General features: G+C 45.0%; 1 protein-coding gene across 3 annotated transcripts in view; it reads left to right on the top strand.

The window, feature by feature from the left end:
• Positions 1–7,372: 7,372 nt before the first annotated feature.
• Positions 7,373–17,483, top strand: part of LOC123428985 — a 58,604-nt gene continuing 48,493 nt past the window's right edge. The window contains exons 1-3 of one of the 3 annotated variants that reach the window (XM_045113073.1): positions 7,373–7,700; positions 9,748–9,875; positions 9,960–10,092. In XM_045113073.1, the coding sequence (XP_044969008.1) occupies positions 7,544–7,700; positions 9,748–9,875; positions 9,960–10,092 (418 nt within the window). In that variant the 5' untranslated portion in view covers positions 7,373–7,543. The remainder of the gene's footprint in view (positions 7,701–9,747; positions 9,876–9,959; positions 10,093–17,483) is intronic. The other 2 variants (XM_045113065.1, XM_045113058.1) reach the window with 2 other exon arrangements.

Raw genomic sequence — 17,483 nt, 5'->3', positions numbered from 1 at the left:
CATATAGCAAAAGGCTTTAGCACACGAGGGTCAACATACTCTAAATCAGTCCGTACAATTTAAAATCTCAATTCAGGCCATATACATTCACTGTCTATCATCATGAAATTGCAGCTAGAAGCCACGAAACACACTTCAATGAACGAGAACTTGAACAATCGAGGGATAATGGAGAAAGTACTAAAGAATTAACATCGAGTTGGAAGGGCTCAAGCGCATGAAGATGCGAGCTTCTTCTGTGATATGCTTTCCTTAATATCTATTCGACTGACCATGTATGATCCAAAGCTGAAAATAAAAGAAAATTAAAACTATGCAAATTGGCACACATATCCATTCGACTGAACATATGCAACCCATATATGTAAAAAATAGAAATTTAGTACATGTCCACAAAGAATAATTAACACATGGTGGTCTAGAGTCGCATGTTGGATAATTAACAGCTCATATTCGACTACCTAGGCTACATTATTTTATTCTAGAACCGAAATATAAATATTTTTGTGAATATGCAAAAAGGTGGAAATTCCCAAATCATAGACTTTTTTTCCTACGCATTTGTCGATCACTGCTGCCTTTTGTTTGGTACAAAAAATTGGTTTGTTAATATTTATATGAGGTTTAACGATTGTAGCTAAGAGAGAAACACGGGAAAGAAGCCATTGCAATCACTTATTATATTGGAAAAATATGAAAATCTTTTAATGTTTGATAGAAACCTATACTTTTGTTACACTAACTAATTTCAGGTGGTTAGAGCTTTAAACGAGTTTATGGAAAACACAATAGGCAAAAACTCCTTATCCAAACAACCTAATCCTAACAGTATGCCAATACTACTCACCTAGCTAGCCTTCAAAACGTGTATATATAAGAGAGACTCAATCTACCATCGAGGATTTTTGCTTACCTCCAAGATCGAATTTCACCGACAATACCAATCCAGCAGAGTTGTCGATGCAGGGCGCGGAGGGAGAGAGGGGAGCCGACCTTGACAAGGTAGGATCCATTCCTCCGTTCCTGCTCGATCTCCTCCCATCCTGGCGAGCACGGCTTGCCGCAGGGTGTCCTCGCGCTGCACGACGCGCGTCAGTCGTCGGGCGTTGCCGGTAGAAGAGGCCGATCGGCCTGGCACCGCGAAGCGGGGGGGGGGGCAGAGGGTGCCACTGACTGCAGGCTCGTCCGCGAGAGCGCTGCCTCCCAGATCTTGCAGGACAACATAGAGTGGTGGGGTGGGCGTGGGGGGGTGGGAGGCTGACGATGGCGCAGCCTCACCGTAGGGAGAGGCGGAGGTTACACTGTTGCTCGAGGAGGTGTCAGTCGCAGTGTCGCAAGGCGTGCGGCATGGCGCGCCGGCGGTAGAAAAGATGAGATGGTGAATGGATAGCACGGAAGGGGAAAGGGGATGAGGAATGGGATGAGTGGTGACTGATGAGCGAGGAGAGAGTGAGATCGGGCAGCTGTAGACTTGGCCACTATGATTTTTTGCCTAAAAAAAGATCGAACATAGGGATGTAAATAGCAAATAAGTGGCAGCCACAGGTCCCATTTATTTAGCCTTTTCTAGCTTCATAGTTTATTTTCCTTGAAAAAAACAAAATTTTGAACTACTAGATAATAAGTGGGTTTAAATAGGGTTAAATGGGATCCAGTTCCCATCCCTAATCGGACAAGTCTGTAGAACTTTAGCTGAATTTTTGCCTATAGTTGTCGAGCTGTACGTATGTACGTGACTGGATCATAAAATTTCAGCTACCGTTGGATAATTCATCGTCTCAAAATCGAAAGTGGCATGTCGTAAGTGCAGTAGTTTCGGTTGTAGAATTGTTTTTTGTTGCAATGCTGGAGTATATTTTATAGCATATTAAGCGAGGTATTTAGACAGTATGTCGTGGCTACCAAATTTATTAGTTCTCGGTCTTTTTATTCTTTTATTTTGTAAGTTGCATATGAATTATGATATTGTAACCCCAAAAAATTATACTATATTCAAATTATATTATATATATATTTCATTTTTGCGGGATGTATCAGTCATAGATACGTATATTGATGACCATCAAAATGACCTACCAATAAGAACCCAAAGGTGATAGATATGGATATTGTGGACCATAAGAAAGAACGGACATGTCATTGCAAGAGAACAAAAAATCAGCAAATACTATACAACATATAGATATATCCAATTCATGTCATACCAAACCAAAAAGAGCAAATACAAATATTACACCACAATGTACTTACTTTTACAGTGATTATCAACCTTTTTCATTCTATTGGTCTTTTTTATGATCTACTAATTTGGCTTCATGTCGTCCCACGACAGATTATATTTGCACCCCGCGCGATATTTCAATTATTAAATCAATCATGCCCTTACATTCAAATACTAAGTTGGTGCACATCGATGATGCATTATTATCAAATGTTGAGATGAGATGCCTTACGGACGATGATGTGTTTTTGCACGATGATGTAAGTCAAACCAAACAAACTCTTTTAAACTAACAAAAATGTATTTTATTTTTACACGATATGTGTACTATTATTTAAATGTGTTCTATCTTTGAACCTATAGGTAATAAATGCATACATATATTGCATTAGTGCCCAGGAGCATCTACAAGATAGATCGGGTGAAAAGGTACACATTGCAAGCACGTTTGTGTCTTTCCTGTTAAAGAAAGATGAGATAGACCCGACAACACATCACCATATTGTAAAACGAGTAAATACTTTTCTGGAGCATGACGCGCAACCAGCTCTACCGTGCCACATTGCGTGGTGCCTGCGTCGACCAGTCCCGACGGCGCGTAACCATCTCTACCGCAAGATGGTTATGCATGCATGCATCAACTACGACACGGTCCAAAAAACAAGAAAAGAAAATTATTAAGCATGCATGCATCAGCTACGGCACTAGCTAACAACTAGGACGTCTTCATCTTACGTTGACGATATGCACGGTCAGGAAGTGTAGTTTCAGTCTACCTTCAAAAAATTTAGCGTGAGTCACGTTGCTCCACCCATTGTAGAATGTCTTCGTCTATAAAATGAAGCATTGTAACCTGAGTTACTTACTGCACACCACAAGCACTAGGGTCGTTCTTTGCTACGATGTGCTGACAGCGCCTACGGTTCAAAGGTATGTTGCACTCGAAGTACGATCATCTTATTCAGGGAAAAGTATAGACATGTAGTTGTATGTGTAGATCATAATTTCAATCAGATTGCTAATTCTTTTGTTAACATTATTAATGCAGATGAATGTTTTTTATCAGAACAACGGCTCACTCATAGGTATTATTTCTAATTTAATTTGCACTTTCTCTAAACAATACCTCTGGCTAACGAACATTATCAAACTAACTTCCATTTTTTATGTTTCTCGCGTAGTAATGGACGTTGGGCCATTTCATACGGACTATTATGCCGTAAATGACATGAGAGAAATAGCAATAGTCACGCACAATTATGAAATACTTTTTCTTTGACTTTTTAGCAAAAAACTTGATTTATATGAGGAAGATCTCAAGCAAGCAGAGTACACCACTTCTATTCTTGAAGCCTTCAACATGGAGGTTGATCATGCATCCAATAAGTTTATTACTTTGATTTATAATGCATTTGATTCTTCATGCCACTATATTAACTATATATGAATGTATGACAGGGTCCCTTGTTGATATAGAAACATCCCAACTCACATTTAAACACTGTTCGACATTCTCCAATGGCGCGGACGATGATTTAGAAGGTAACTCTTTAGCGACGTACATATTTTTTGCAAGTGAACTGTTCTGTTGTGTTTCGATAACTTTATTTATGTTGTGTCCCGATTTAGAAGGGTTGTAAATACGGTAATCTATGCATCTATATCGATATGTATTGCATATTCTGAGAAAGTGTATTGTTATGTCGACCTAAATACATTTTTTGTCTTGACAATAGAAAATCTGGAAACTTCAAATTACACCACCCTTGCATTCAACCCGGATCATCTTGCAGCACGCGCACTTGATGGTGAATTGTTCTGACTTATAATTAACTACAACTCAATTACTTATGATTGTTATTAATATATGTAGAAAAAATTAAATATTACTAATTGTAACATATATATATATATATTTGAGCAGATATTCACCAGAAAATAATAGGAGGGTTGATTGACATGAAGTTTGTTCGACAATTTATTGAGTGGAGGTGGGCTTTCCTAGCAAGCAAGTTGTCTACAAATGATCCCCGACACAGGATGTATACAAAAAAGCTTGGCGCATGTAGTACAAATAGTATACATTGGTTATGTCTATTACCTATGATTATGTGTTTCAATTTGTAAGTTTAGTTATCATGTACTTGGTTTGTATCCACTATGTAGATGATTGTTTCGTCATGTTTGTTTGTGTCTATGGCGTTTTAACAGATGTGCTAATTTTATGAATATTTTAGTTATTATCTACATTTCAAAACAAGTTTGTCCATGTTCATAGATTTTCAATTACCTGACATTTTTCTTTTCATGAAATATATTCAATAAAAAACACTCATCTAAAATATCCAAAGTCCCACATTCACTAACTCACATATATTGTGCAGATATTTTCCATAACCTTCGTGTATGACACATCAGGTCCAGTAGAGTTTAAAAAGGTGAGAACTGATCCAATTAACACAAAGAATCAAACTAAATTTAGATTGATTTCTAAAGTCAAAAGGATAAGAGCAAGAGAGCATACAAACGATGTATGTTGCTTCTGCCTACCGCAACACTACAACATGCCTGAACTGCACTTTGGTCTGTGGATTCGTGGAGCCGTGCGTGTGCGTCTCCGCCAGCGCCAGCATAAGCGTGGTGAGCAATGTACGTGCGTTGCTCTGGCAGAACTTGAGGGATCGATCGCTAGCCTGCAACAAATTAGCTTCACCCTGATGCACCGCTACTTGTATTACCTGATGCAGATGCAGACTATAGCTCCTAGTTAGCACTAAACAAATTTATTTACTCTGACGCGGGTGCATCAGGGAGTCACCAATTATCTCCGGCCCGGACTGGCAGCGTGTGCTACCATTCTAAAAAACACAGACTGATGGATTGATCTCACACACATCCTTGTAGCCGATCTGGGTTCGGCCTTTGTACAGTTGAAGGAAGGAGCACATGTTGAGGTCGGATCCCCTTGATTTCTAGGGCCCGAGAGGCGCCGCGACAGGAGCGCCGGGCACGCGGCAGCGGTGACAACGCGCGTTGAGGTTGCCCTGGCGGGAGTGGTCGCTGGCGAAAGGATACGATCAGAGAAGGAGGATGCGGGGAGAGGAGGGCCGACGGGGGGCGGAGGCTGCGGTGGCGGGGGCGTTGATGGCGGAGGGCCGATGGGGCGCGGGTCGGGGCACGGAGGCCGTGGTGACGGGGCATGTCGACGACGGAGGGCGCCGGCGGTGGCGGGGCACGGGGGCGAGAGGTGCGTTAGGCGAGCGGGCGGTGCGAGGCGGGGTGAGCGGCGGCGGCTGCGCGAGGCGGGGTGAGCGGGGCGAGTTTGTGAGTGCGGGGCGGTTTCCGAGCATGAATGCGGGAGTGAGTTTGATTAGTGGTTTGGTTTGTTAGCGAAGGGATCACCATCTCGTTAACATTTCATTAGTGTCACATAATGTAATTAATGCTAGTATTTTTAGTTGGATCTGTCTCTTCATGTTTTTAGTAGTAGTATATAGTAGATGCATTGTAGCACGTGAGATGGCTATGAAAGTAGTCAAATTCGAGTACTCCCTCCGTTTCGGTGTATAAATCATCTTATGAAAATCAAATAATATCAAAATACTTAGGCTGACCATAGTGGGGAGTCATATAGTAGTATCATACATATGATGCTATTGTATGATACTACCTCCATAATGCATAGTATCATAAACTAGTACTCCCTCCGTTACGGTTTAGAATGCACAATTAAACTTGCATGCGTTTCCAAAATAGACAAGGTTTAAGGCGCGAAAGCAATTACTCTTATTAATTAGTACTAGTACTACTACTCATGCATGCGCTCTTCCAGTTTGCTGCTCATGCATTAATACTAGTATTTTCTCAGTTGATTAGGCGCATTAGCATCTACACCTGCTACATCGCACAACCGATCGATGACTACCTTGATCCCAGAGATTTTTCAAGCGTGCCTTTAAAACTGTGATGGAGAGAGTATCATAGATGACCTCATTTATTAACATGCATGACACATAGTAGCATAATACTCCCTCCGTCCCAAAATAAGTGTCTCAAGCTTAGTATAACATTTATTAACATGCATGACATTTATTTTGAGACGGAGGAAGTATTAACATGTTATGGTATCTACCTATGTTACTCTAACCTTCTCTCTCTTCATTAATTGTCTGTCACATCAGCATGTTTGCTAGTCCCAAGTATATGATACTACCTAAGTTACTCCCATTATGGCCAGCCTTAGAGCATGATTAATAGTATAACCAACAGCTGGCTATAAGCCATCTTATAGCCCATCTTATACCTAGCTTGTACAATAGTTAGCAATAAAAAAATACTCCATCCGTCACGGTTTAGAAGGCACAGTTAGACTTGCGTGCGTTTCCAAAATAGACAAAGATTAAGGCACGTTGCATTTACTCCTAACATCTAATTAGTACTTTGTTGTACTACTTCTGTATGCATGCGTAATGTGAATGATATTTTTTAACTCATTTCGCAGCCAATCAATAACCACCTAGGTCCTAGAGAATTTGCATGCACGCCTTCTAAACCGTGACGGAGGAAGTACCACTTTTATCATATATGATCCACCTTTCATTCTTACAAAGCATCTAGGAGCACGTGTTAGAGCTAACTTTTCACGAAGAGCCCGCTTCCCTTCTCTCTCCTCTTCCCTCTCATCCAACTTAGCAAAAATATAGTATTTTAATCCTTACAGCCTGCTGACTGTACCTTATTGTAATTGCTCTTAGACATGGTGCATTAAATTTTACCTCGTTTGTTGTTATTTGACATGAATAAAGGAATCAACCAGTGATAAACGTGGGGCGTATATGTTTTTAATGACTTGAGACTAATTAGCATAACATGCGGTGACCAATTCATTGCATGTAATAATATTAATTAGCAAATTAGCATTGATTTTCTCGTTTTCCTCTTCATGATGTACTCCCTTCGTTCGGAAATACTTGTCGTAAAAGTAGATGTATCTAGACTTATTTTAGTTATAGATATATCTATTTTGTACATTTCTAGAACAAGTATTTCCGGACGAAGGAAATATAATCTAAGATGACTTATTCACCGGAACATCGGGAGTACAACAAAACTTGTAGAGGTCGCCGCTCGTTTGAAGGCAAGCAACCACCGGCTGTTGCAGCCACGGCACCAACTTCTCCACTGCCAGTGCCAGGTGACCATACCCACCCTTTCAACGGCACGTCTATTTCACGTGCCCTTACTGCCTCTTCTCCCACGTCACCTCCACCCTCCGTCCGCCGGCGAACTCGTCCCCGCCGCTCTCCAATCTTCTCACCGGAGATGACGACAGAGGGTTTGGTGCCGATCACGCGGGACTACCTCGCGCGCTACTACGACAAGTACCCGCTGCCCCCGATCCCCGACGGCGTAACCGCCCTCGCTGCCCGCCTCCGCGCTCTGTCGACCGACCTCGCCGCCGCCTTTCCCTTCTCCCCCGGTGAGAGCTTTATCGGGTGCCTCGCCACGATTCGCTTGCTTCTCGACCCCGCTGCTGCTACCTTCGATCTTACTAATAAGATTCCTAAAGACTGGAACGGGTACAGTAATCTTGTTCGATTCTTCTAGTGCGGATAGTTTCCTGCTCGGGGGCATGCTAGAAATTGAAGGCTGCTTCCCTTTCTTCGGTCTAGGGAGACTCAAAACGATTAAAATCAGTTATTGACAGCTCAATAACTGAGGTGGGTATGCTTCTAAGGGTTTGTACGAGTTCGGTTCTTTTTCCTGTCGGACATTTGAGAAGGATTTGAGGGATCCGATTATAGATGCTCTAAGGACCCTCCTTATATAAGCACAAGGATGAGTTTTTATTTTGCCAAAAACCTTCGCACAGTGTCATATGGCTAGTCCTCGGCGACATCAACCAAATTTACAGGTTGTGTGACAAAAACAATAACAACAGCAATAGAAGCCGCCTCATCCCGAGTCCGCGGCACTCTTGATGCTTGTGAACTCAAAGAAATTCACCTCCAGAACCGCAAGTTCAGTTGGTCCAACGAGAGGCTTACCTCCATGCTTTGCAAGTTAGACAGTTTTTTGGGTAAATCCACCTCCATGATTGGGACATCTGCTTCGGGGAACATGTTCTTCGCGCGCTTTCCTCGTCTTTCGCCGACCATGACACTCTTCTTTTGGTGCACAACCTGGGCCCGAAGCACCAAAGATCTTTCAAGTTGGAGAAGTTTTCGGTTGGATTCCCTAGGTTCAACGAAGTGGCCGAGAAGGCATGGAAGGAGGAGGACGCCCATGCAGAGCCTTGTCGTATTATTTTCCATAAGCTGAAAATTGTTGCCTCTTGTCTTTTTTTTTTCAAAGGAGGTTAAAAACTCCGGTCTCTGCATCAATCGATGCATATAACCATCTTTATTTATTATTTTTTAATCAAATTCCATATATAAAATATTAAATTTGGAGTTACGGTTTAGAAGATATGGGTATCGTTTAATGTCAGAAACGTTAGGGAGTTTTCTATAAAATAGCATGACGGACTAAGAATACTTATTTCCTTTATTAATAGGTATAGATTATGCAGAATTTGGTCAGTGACTAACTAGTTACTAGTGCTGTTATATGGTATGAGTTGCTAAATGCCACTAAATACTTAATTGACTTGAAAGTTTAGTCTAGAAGCTGAAACTGCAGCAGGATTTGATCCTTGGCATGCACTAATTATAATTGGCCTTTCTATAGTGCTTTTGTTGGCCTCGTGGATGTTTGGTTTGACAGGGGCGTCTAATTTGTTACATTCGGGTGTTGCTCATTAGTCCTAGAAGCCATTTATGTTTCATCTCTGTAGTAAGATCATATGCGATCTACCTGTAAAAGACCTGTGCGTCACAAAGGGTGCCATATGGTTAATTTTAGGTAAGACAAACAATGAAAATAAATTATTAGAAATATAAAGGGAAAATCCCTGGTACTTGTATGGTGGATGCTCACATTAGAAGTGGAAAAACAAATGTAACTCTCTTAGAAAGGGAAATTAGGCAGGAAATTGGGAGCAGGGACAATTGTTTCGTAACTAACATTTTGAAATGGAGATTTCCATTTTGACTGTAAATCCCGAATGAATATGTTTTGTCCACTTAGTTGACACACTGGTACCGACCCCACTTATCAGTGAGACGAGCAGTGGAAAAGCAAGATGAACTTAGTCTATGGAAAAAGGTCAAGTCCCATTTAAGATAGGGAAATATGCAGGCTAGCATAAGTTATCAGTGGCAGATCTCATATGTTGGTTTCTTGCGATGTGTGTTGTAAATCCATGGAGGGTGTTATTAGCAGAAGTTTTACGAATGTGTAAGGGTTAACGCTAAGATTAAAACCATTTCATATTTGTACCTTACTATCTAAGAAAAGAAGTAGATTTTCACTAGGACATCAGCTGTAACCTTTTGGCTTTCTAAATTATGGAACATTGCTTGGGTGATCTTTCTGAAGCAAGCATTGTTCTGACATGATAAATCTATCTGTTTTGCATGTCCAAGATGAGGAGCACTTGGAACAAGAGGCATCTGGTGTACCTGCCCATAAAATAGATGAGAACATGTGGAAGAACAGAGAACAGATGGAAGAGATTCTGTTTCTGCTTAATAAATCTCGTCGTCCCATTGCTGTAAGTTTAGTTCTGAAACTTGCTGCAAGGATAACTTCTACCTTTCAATTTTGTAGTTAATATTTGTCATGTGCTTGTGACCAGCTTCAACAGAAGTCCACACAAGAAGACGCTGAGATAGTTTCCACACTTGATAATTGTGAAACTAAATTGAAGGAAATGCTGAAGAAGTTAGAACAGTTTCAGCTAAAAAATGCCGATAATGTTTTCAATACAGGTTGACAATCTTTCCTTCTGTTTACTTTTACTGTTAACTATTTCATAAATAGAGATAAAATATACAATTACCCATTGAAACTTGTATAAGGTGCACCTTGTTAGGAATATGCAACTTGTATTCCCATGAGGCCATAGGCCGGTATATATACATGTACAGGTGGTGGACTATATGCAGGAAACCCCTTATATATTGGGATAAATACAAAAGGGTACATGACTTATATTATAACTCTAACACCCCCCCCCCCTCAAACTCATGGTGGATGAACAACACTGAGTTTGGAGAGATAAAAGCCATGTTGTGCTCTAGTCTGGGCCTTCGTCAGGAAATCCGCCAACTGTAACTCGGAAGGCACATACTGAAGAGCAATAACAGCGCACACATAGAAAGCATCAACGCCAATATGCTTGGTGAGCTCATGCTTCACAGGGTCGCGCGCAATGCTAATAGCGCCTGTATTGTCAGATAAGAGCAGAGTCGGTGTAGTGACAGAAACACCAAAAATCCTGAAGTAACCACCGTAACCAAGTCACCTCTGCCGTCAAAAGAGCCATCGCTCGCAACTCAGCCTCTGCACTCGAACGGGAAACTGCAACCTGTTTCTTCGTCTTCCAGGCAATGAGAGAACCACCAAGAAAAACACAGTAAGCAGAAAGTGAACGGCGATCTGAAGGATCACTAGCCCACGTAGCATCCGAATAGGCCTGAAGCTGTAAGGAACTGGAGCAAGGAAAGAATAGACGGTGAGAGATCGTGCCCCGAAGATATCGGAGAACATGGAGGAGATGACTATAGTGAACCGACGTGGGAGCAGAGACGAACTGACTCAGAATATGAACCGGGTAAGAGATATCCGGACGAGTGACAGCTAGGTAAACAAGACTGCCAACAAGATGACGATAACGCGTCGGGTCAGGTAGGGGATCACCATCAGTTTCACAGAGGTGAACATTGAGCTCCATAGGAGTCTCAACAATGCGCTCATCAGTAAGAGCAACACGAGCAAGAAGATCCTGGATATACTTTTCCTGGGATATAAAGAAGCCATCAGAGGTAAAAGAAACTTCAATCCCAAGAAAGTAGCGAAGAGGTCCAAGATCAGACATAAGGAACTGCTCACTAAGACGGGCCTTAACAAAGGCAATATACTCGGGGTCATCTCCAGTGATGACCATGTCATCAACATAGAGAAGAAGAGTCCGACCACGAGGAGAAAGGTGAATAAACAATGCTGGATCATGAGCACTGGGTGAAAAACCAGCGACAGTCACCATAGAGGCAAAACGCTCAAGCCAGGCGCGGGGGGCTTGCTTAAGGCCATAGAGAGAGCGACGAAGACGACACACCATGCCATCAGGAACAGAATACCCAGGTGGTGGCTGCATGTACACCTCCTCACGCAACTCACCATTAAGAAAAGCATTCTTAACATCAGGCTGAGAGATAGACCAGTGGCGTGTAGAGGCCACGACAAGAAGTGTACGAACAATGGTCATATGAGCCACAGGAGCAAAAGTCTCGTCATAATCACGACCATGCTCCTGCTGAAAACCATGAGCCACAAGACGAGCTTTGTGACGCTCAAGAGAACCATCAGAGCGAGTCTTAACCTTGTAGACCCACTTACAAGTGATGGGACGGACTCCGGGAGGAAGGGAAACAAGATCCCACGTACCAGTGCGTTCAAGAGCAGCAATCTCCTCTGCCATCGCAAACTGCCATTCAAGATGAACAACAGCCTGATGATAAGTAGTCGGCTCAAGAACAGCAGCACCAGCGGTGGAAAATCCAAAACGATCAACAGGCGGACGAGGACGAGAACGCAAGCCATAAGTAGGCTGAGACGAGGACGACGACACATCCACAGAGGCATCCACAGAACGTGAACGACGAGTGTAACACTGAGGAAAAGATGGAACAATGGAAGGAGGAATCGCCAATGTAGAATCGGGGAGTGGCGACGAAGAAGTCACCGGAGATGAAGGTGTAGAATCCAGTGACATGCTAGACGAGGAGACCGTGGAAGATGGTGGCGACAAATCGACCGGAGGTGGAGAAGCAGAGGGAGCGGAACGAATAGGCAAAGGCTCGACGGGTGTGATAGGTGTGTCAGGAAAAGTGAGGAAAGAGATATCCTCCATTGAAAAAGTCGAGGAAGATGGCGTGGGTAGAAGGGACGAGACTCATCGAAAGTCACATCCCGAGAGATATGCATCCGACGACCGATAGGATCCCAACAACGATAGTCCTTATACTCATCACTATAGCCTAAGAAGACACACTCAACAGACTGAGCGGTCAGTTTGGTGCGTTCGCGGGGGGCAAGAAGAACATAGCAAACACAACCAAACAAGCGAAGCATCAAATAATCGGGAGAACGATAAAAAAGACGCTCGAAAGGAACACCACCCTGTAGAGCAGCGGAAGACTGGAAATTGATGAGATAGGTGGAGGTGGAGACGGCCTCAGCCCAAAAATGAGGCGGGAGAGAGGCAGCAATCATCAGTGCACGAGCCGTCTCAAGAAGATGACGATGCTTGCGCTCAGCCACGCCATTCTGAGCGTGAGCACCAGGACAAGAGAATTGAGAGAGTCCCTTGCTCAGCAAGAACACCACGCAACATCTTAGAGATATACTCGCCAGCGGAGTCAGCACGAAACACACGAATGGGAAAAGAGAACCGAGTATGAACCATGGCAGCAAAACGCTTATAAATGGACAACACCTCACTATGAGAAGTCATGAAATAAAGCCATGTGTAACGAGAGAAGTCATCTATGAAAATAATATAGTATTTATGACCCCCTTTCGAAGCGAAGGGAGCCGGACCCCATACATCGGAATGAACTAAATCAAAAGGACGCTTAGACACCGACTCACTATGTGGATATGGTAACTGAATCTGCTTGCCAAGATGACAACCCTGACACTCTAAAGAGGCATCTCCTGAGACAGACCCCAGAAGACCTCGACGAACTAACGACGACAAACGAGAACCACACAGATGACCAAGTCGATGATGCCACTGCTGGAAGGAACCAGTAGCCGAGGCGACCAAAGCGGAAGAACTGGCGATAGAGTGGGCAGCAGAAGGAACATGAAGCCAGTCCAACTCCCAAAGACCCTCAGAATCACGGCGGCGAGGACCAGCCCCAACCAGAGTGTGCGTGCGACGGTCCTGGATAGAACAAGAGTCGAGGTCAAGGATGACACGACAACCAGAATCAGCAAGTTGACCAGCGGAAAGCAGATTCATGGTAAGTCGAGGAACATGAGCAACATCAGGAACAGAATAAGGAGTGGTAAGAGTGCCTCTACTAACGACAGGAAGGGGAGTACCATCAGCGGTGAGGACATGAACAGGAGAATCAAGCGATCGAAGGGAGGACAGAGTGGAAGGATTAGAAGTCATATGGAAGGAAGCTCCAGAGTCCAGAACCCATGGGGATGTACCTGACTGTGTAGAAGGTGGTTGCTCAGTGCGGGAAGCCTCAGTCACAGAACCAGCAGTACCCGTGAAGAACCTGAAGCAGCGAGCAGGCGCTTAAGTCTCAGAATATCCTGCTCAGTCAAAGCAATGGCTGAAGCTGTCGATGTAGATGACGAGGTCTGTGTAGATGATGATCGCGCCTTGCGCAAGTGTTTCTTCTTCGTGTAGCAGTTGGACTCAATATGACCATCATTGTTGCAGTAGCCACAATGTGGACGGGGGCGACTTGAGCCTTCAGAAGGAGTAGGCAAGAGCGGCGGAGCACTCGAGCGAGAAGGGGTCGGTGCAGCAGGTGGCGTAGAAGTAGCCCGAGCAGCAAGCACCGAGGGAACCTCCAGCAAACCAGCACCACGCAAGCGAGTCTCCTCAGCACGAATCTCAGAAAGCGCCTTCATGAGAGAGATACGGCCACGAGCAAACAACTGAGCACGCCGGGGCTCAAACTCCTTACGGAGCCGAGATAGGAACTCGTAGACGCGATGGAACTCCAAATCGGCCTGGACAGCCTGGCAACAGGGGCAAGTACGACAACCAGCACTGCGGAGAGAATCAAGCTGGCGCCAGATAGCAGAACTCTGTGCATAGAAGTCATCAACAGTAGAGTCACCCTGCTGAAGAGCATGCTCCTGACGGACCATAGAGAGGTATAAGGCATCACCCGAGGGCTCATAGCGCTGACGAAGGCGAGTCCACATCTCAAACACAGTAGGAAGGCCCAGAAACTCAGAGGCATACTGAGGCAGAACGCTAGCAGTGAGAACTGCTGCAGCACGAGCATCATCATCAAGCCACTGGGTGTAGCAGACAGAGCACCATGATACGTCTGAAGAGCCTCCTCATAAGCCAAAACCTTCTCATCATAAGCACGGATAGCGGCCTCATCAGCAAGCTTAGCCGCATCCTTTGCGGCCTGAGGAGCATCCGTAGGAAGAGCCGGTGGGGTTGGCGGAGTGGGAGCCACGGGAGGAACCGTACATGGCGGATGGCAGACCTCGCCAGAAAGAAAACCCCATATGCGGATGCCACGCATGTGAATGCGCATGAAGCCAATGAACTTGGTGTAGTTAGTGCCATCAAAGATCACCGGACAACGAGGAACAACAACGTAGCCGGATGCAGCAGACTTTTTTTTTAGAGATCGCGTCGAGACAGGAGAATCTGGGCGACGAGATCAAAAGTTGGTGGCGACGGGATCCAGCAGGCAGCAATCTGGCGGAGATCTGGGCTGGCTGCTGGTCAGATCGGGGCTGGAGGTTGCAGATCGAGCCGCCGCCTGGATCGGGGCTGGGCTCCGCCGAGTTGGTCTGTTGCAGATCGAGACGCGGTCGGGGCCACTGGTGCCGCCTGGATCGGGGCTGGCTGGTGCGCCGCCTAGATCGGAGCTGGGCTCCGCCGAGTTGGTCTGTTTGCAGATCGAGACGCGGTCGGGGCCACTGGAGCCGCTGGGATCGGGGCTGGCTGGTGCGTCGATGCAATATCCAACAGCAGCTTCGACGGGACAAGGGAGGAGGAGTCGGGGCCGCTGGGATCGGGGCTGGCTGGGGCTTCGAGTTCCAGCAGCTTTGACATGACGAGGGAGGAGGAGATCGAGGACCAGCTTCGATCGGGAGTAGAGAGACGGATCAATCGCACGAGTTGCAGCGTGCAGAAAATTGACCTAGCTCTAATACCATGTTAGGAATATGCAACTTGTATTCCCATGAGGCCATAGGCCGGTATATATACATGTACAGGTGGTGGACTATATGCAGGAAACCCCTTATATATTGTGATAAATACAAAAGGGTACATGACTTATATTATAACTCTAACACCTAATAGTTTTGTATGGGGTTAATTGCAAGAAACCATCACATTTGGGGCTTTGTTTGAGGAAATTGCAAAAAGCATAGATAGGGGGATTTGACTCGTTTGATCACTTTCTGATAGTGGGGCTGGATTATAAGAAGCTAACTTGGCAAAAAACACCAAACAGTTGGGAATTTTAGTAAATAAGAGAAACATGAAGGATGAAAACATAAAATATTCAAAGGATAAGGTTATCTTCTCATTCTCCCGTGTACATGGGAGGCACCAACCGCCTGTACGAGCTCATGACCGGCGTGTATAGGGAGTTTCTCCTGACGGGTACAGGGGAGCTTGTTCCCGGTGGTTGCTGGCTCATGGCCGACGGCGGATCCGGCTTCAGCCAGCGTCCTCAAGCGTCCTGGAGAGAGAGAGAGAGAGAGAGAGGGGAGGTGCATGAGAGAGGGACAAGGGAGAGAGACATGGGAGTAAGGAGAGGGAGAGAGAGTGGTGCTGGTACCCGATGCACCGTCAATTGGCCACGGCGATATGCGGGGAAGTCCGGTCGGAGCGGCGCGAGGCTTGGTGCCGAGTGCGCATGGGGCTGCGGGGCTCTCCTGCGGGCGTGGACACGGGCGTGGGCACTCCGCTACGGCTGTGCGAGCGAGGGGCATCAGGAGGTGTAGTAGGAGGGGAGGAGGCGCAGCCGCCGGCCGCGGCCGAAGTGAATGGAGGTTGCCCCCCATCCGCGGCGTCGAGCGGCGCTGGGAGTCGTCAGTAGATGGCTGGGCTGCGACCATGGCATACTGGCGGGAGCCGCGTGGCTTGAAGGTCGAGCTCCTGGCGGCTGTGGTGAAGAGGGACACATATCCAGCGGTTGCCCACTAAGGAAATTTGTTAACACAACTATCCATGACGGTGAAGACGATGCGGAAGAATACGAATCTGAAGATGTAGAGGGACAAGAGGTTTATCAAGAAGAAGGTGAAGAGGTGGTATGTGTGATTCAGCGTCTCCTATGTTCCACACCACAACTTGACGACACACAACGGAAGAAAATATTTGAGAGCAAATGTATGGTGAATGGCAAGGTGTGCAAATTAGTGATTGATAGTTGCAGCCATGATAATCTTAGCTCCCAGATGTTGGTGAACCATTTAAAACTTGAAACCCATGATCATCCAAATCCCTACACTATTGGATGGATCAAGAAAGGAGTGAATATGAGGATCATCAAACAATGCAACCTGCCACTTTCTTTGGGCAAGCATTATCGCTCAAATGTGTTGTGTGACGTAGTTGATATGGACGCCAGCCATGTTCTTCTTCGGAGACCTTGGCAATTTGATGTGGATACAACACACAAGGGCAAGGAAAATTCTTACTCTTTCATTTGGAACAAGAGATAGATCATTATTGTACAAAATAAAACTGATGGTAATATCTCTAAGGAGGAGGGGAAAAGTATGTTTAACTATTTCCCACACCTCTAATGAGTTTATGGAAGACTTGAAGGAGTCAGATTTATGTGTTGCACTTATTGTGAAAGGAGAAGAGCACCCGACTGTTGAAATTCCAGCAAAGGTACGTGGCTTATTAGCAGAATTTCATAACATACTTGGAGAGCCACAAGGCCTGCCACCGATGAGAGGAATTCAACATAGAATTGACTTAATTCCGGGAGCAAGTCTTCCTAATCTCCCACACTATCGAATGAGTCAAAAGAGCATGAAATATTGAAGCAGAAAGTGGAGGAATTGCTGCAAAAGGGGCACATTCGAGAAAGTATTAGCCCATGTGTTGTACCAGCCGTACTCGCGCCAAAGAAAGATGGATCTTGGCGCATGTGTACGGACAGTAGAGCCGTTAACAAGATCAAATCTAAGGTATAGATTCCCTGTTCCCCGTCTGGATGATATGTTGGATCAGCTTACTGGAGCAAGAGTGTTCACAAAGCTAGATTTAACAAGCGGATATCATCAAATCCGTATTAGACCTAGGGATGAATGGAAAACAGCCTTCAAAACGAAGGAAGGGTTGTTTGAATGGCTAGTCATGCCATTTGGACTCTCAAATGCACCAAAGTACCTTCATGCACTTAATGAATCAGGT

This window comes from Hordeum vulgare, chromosome 1H, assembly GCF_904849725.1.
Source record: "Hordeum vulgare subsp. vulgare chromosome 1H, MorexV3_pseudomolecules_assembly, whole genome shotgun sequence".
Lineage (NCBI taxonomy): Eukaryota > Viridiplantae > Streptophyta > Magnoliopsida > Poales > Poaceae > Hordeum > Hordeum vulgare.
Note: the sequence above shows the minus strand (reverse complement) of the source record. Positions and strands in the feature narration are given on the sequence as shown.